General features: G+C 38.2%; 1 protein-coding gene across 1 annotated transcript in view; it reads left to right on the forward strand.

Moving 5' to 3' along the window:
* ANKEF1 (ankyrin repeat and EF-hand domain containing 1) overlaps window positions 1–3,110 on the forward strand; it is a 13,952-nt gene that overhangs the window by 2,540 nt on the left and 8,302 nt on the right. Inside the window, 2 exon segments of the mRNA XM_004383085.2 lie at window positions 156–305; window positions 1,384–1,507. Coding sequence (XP_004383142.1) covers window positions 156–305; window positions 1,384–1,507 — 274 coding nt within the window.

Genomic DNA, 3,110 nt, shown 5'->3' on the forward strand with positions numbered 1-3,110 from the left:
CATGAAACTAATAAAAATGGTGAGAACAAACACATTTCCTGTGTCCCTCAGGCCAAATGGATTTAGACCATATGTATACTGAATTTTAAACTTGGCATCACTGGTGTTATTTAATATGACAGTTATAAACAGCATTTGATCTGTTTAATATCCAGTCCACAGGTCGCACTGCTTTAATGGAAGCATCACGAGAAGGAGTGTTGGAACTAGTTCGCGGGATATTGGAGAGAGGAGCTGAAGTGAATGCATTTGACAATGAAAGACATCACGCCGCACATTTTGCTGCCAAAGGAGGCTATTTCGATGTAATAATCTGCTCTTTGCTTTAAAATTTCTTGCTAAAAATGTTCTCTTTCTCTTTTTCTCAGATTCTTATATATCACATTGGTTACACTGAGGGGGAATTCCTTCTGAGTTACCTATTTTGCGTTCATCTCGATTTCCCCAAATAATTCTAAAATTATATTTTATACCATATATTACTGAAACAACATCTTCCAGCTCTTTATTCTGTTTTATCTGTTTGCTAACTTATTGGTTTAATATTACTAATAAGATTAGTCTGTGTACTTGACTATGACAATATACAAATTCCTGCCAATTGGGACTGCCCTATTTTATACCTCCATTATGTGTTAGTCTTCAGAAAGTTATGTGATCTAATTGTGATGAGAGTATTGTCGTCACATTCTTATCTCCCTGGTGTTTCTGTGTATCTATGGACTCACCTGACTTTTAAACACTAAGTACTCTGATTACTTGGACATATCAGCAAAGGATATCTGCTTAGATTTAGTGACATTGCCAAAATAAAATAGAAACCAATGGTATCCTATTTTTTAAATTCTGAATTTCATCTAAACTCCCTTTACTCAGTTTTCTTTGAGTTTTAACATAGATATCTTTATTTTTGTCTTTGAGCCTCTTCTCTGCGATAAAATTATACTTAAAAATAGAAGCCACGTTTGGTAAAGAATTTTCTCCACTGATGATGTTTGCTATATTCTGATGCTTTCATAAATTGCCTGAATTTACCCAAATGATAGTGCCCAGGCTAAGTTCCATGGTTTACTGTTTTCTGTATCTAGATCAACACTGTCTGATAGAACTTTGAGCAATGATGGAAAGGTTCTACACCTGCTCTGTCCAATATGGTAGCCAGTAGCCACCTGTAGCTTTTGTATGGCTAGTGAATTCTTCAAGTATGGCTAGTGAATCTAAGGAACTGAGTTTTTAATTTTTCTCAATGTAAATACTTAAATTTAAATTTGAAATAGCCACATGTGTCTTGTAGCTAATGTAATGGATAGCAAGGCCTAGGTGCCAGTCTTCATCCAGTAAATGTTCACTCCCGTTCTACGATATCCGCTATTTCCTTTGCAGATATTGAAGCTTCTTTTTGCCTACAATGGAGACCTGGGGCTGATTGCAATGAATGGGAACACACCACTTCATTATGCTGCCATGGGGGGTTTTGCAGACTGCTGTAAATACATAGCTCAGCGAGGTAAAGCTGCGTAGCAAATTTATGCTTAAGGCATTTTTTATTTACCACGGCATAGATGAGCAGAGAATTTGGGCCTGTAACTTGCCAATAGCTTTTATTTCTCAACAGCCAAACTTTCCTCATATATGTAGAAAATTGACATTTTTGTCTTACAGTACCTTCTGTTAAAACATAAATCTACTTTAAAAGTAATGAAAACCCATTTCTCCAAATACGTTATTTTTTTGAAACCTAAAGGGGATTGCTCATAAGTCAGCCAATTATTAAAATACTTACTACACTCCTGATTTAAAAAAATGCCAGTTTCTTTCACTTTCACATGCTGACTTATTTCTTATTGGGTCAAGAATCTCCAAACATACACTCCGTCCTTTATGTAGTCCTGAGATGACAACAGGAAAGGCAAGTTGAGAAGCAAAGGACCAGAGCTTGGGTCATGCAAAAGGCCATGCCCAGTGATGCGGGAAAGATCCATCTTCCTGGCCGAATCATAGACCATTGTTTCTAAAGCAAATGTCTGAAACCATTTGGAATTCTGTAACGTGTTTGGAGGCACAACCACTTCACAGTTCCTAAATGGGTGGCCCAATACCACAGCAGAAGTGTTGTTAGTCATATTTCCACCTTAGAATCTTAGAGCTAAGGCAGTCAGGGCAGCAAGAAACCACTAGCAATGAAATGCACATTTCTGAATATGTTCCCTAGGTTTTGTCTTGCCAACACTTAAATGTAAAGAATTGATGTTGGCTGGATTCCTTTCACACGTTAAAATATCTTCCTCGATGTTCTCCCCTTTTGGCACCGAGTCATGTTATTGGAGCAATTTACAACTCCACATAAGCGATGTGAGAGCCATTATCCGGGGCAGAGGAAGAGAGCGTTTGCTATTTCTCCTAAAGGGCCCCATCGAGAATTCACCTTCTCATGGGCCTTTGAGTCCTTGTATTCTACAGCACCAGGAACCTAAAAGTTGATTCCAACTATGGCAACCCATGTATTATAGAGTAGAACTGCTCCGTAGGGTTTTTTATTTTGTTTTGTTTTTACTGTAATCTTTACAGAAGCAGATCACCAGGTCTTTCCTCTATGGAGCTGTTTGGTGAATTCAAACCTCCAACCTTTTAGTTAGCAGCCAAATGCAAACTGTTTGTGCCCCCCAGGGCCCATTGTCTGACTACAGAGTAATATAAATTACAAAGGGAATTAATGGATTTTTTTCTTTACTAGTCATAAAAAACAAACAAACAAACTAAACTTGTTGCCATCGAGTTGATTCCGAACGAGTAGAACTGCCCCAAAGGGTTTTCAAGGAGCAGCTGGTGGATTTGAACTGCCAACCTTTTGGTTAGCAGCTGAGCTCTTAACCATAAAGGAGGAAACAAAAAATCCCAAGTCAAAGGGATAGGAAAAATGCCTTCAGATCTTTAAGCTGGGATGTTGAAGCCTCTTATCCACATAAAGGTTTCTAATTAGGAGGAAACTAGAAGCAGAGATGGGCAAGCTAACAGCAGATTTAAAATCTTTAACCCTGAGAGTTGGGGTGAGTATAGATGGAGTGGCTTGAGGGATGGTAGATAAAACCCTCAGACACTCTGAATGATGA

This window comes from Trichechus manatus, unplaced genomic scaffold (assembly GCF_000243295.1).
Source record: "Trichechus manatus latirostris isolate Lorelei unplaced genomic scaffold, TriManLat1.0 scaffold00104, whole genome shotgun sequence".
NCBI lineage: Eukaryota > Metazoa > Chordata > Mammalia > Sirenia > Trichechidae > Trichechus > Trichechus manatus.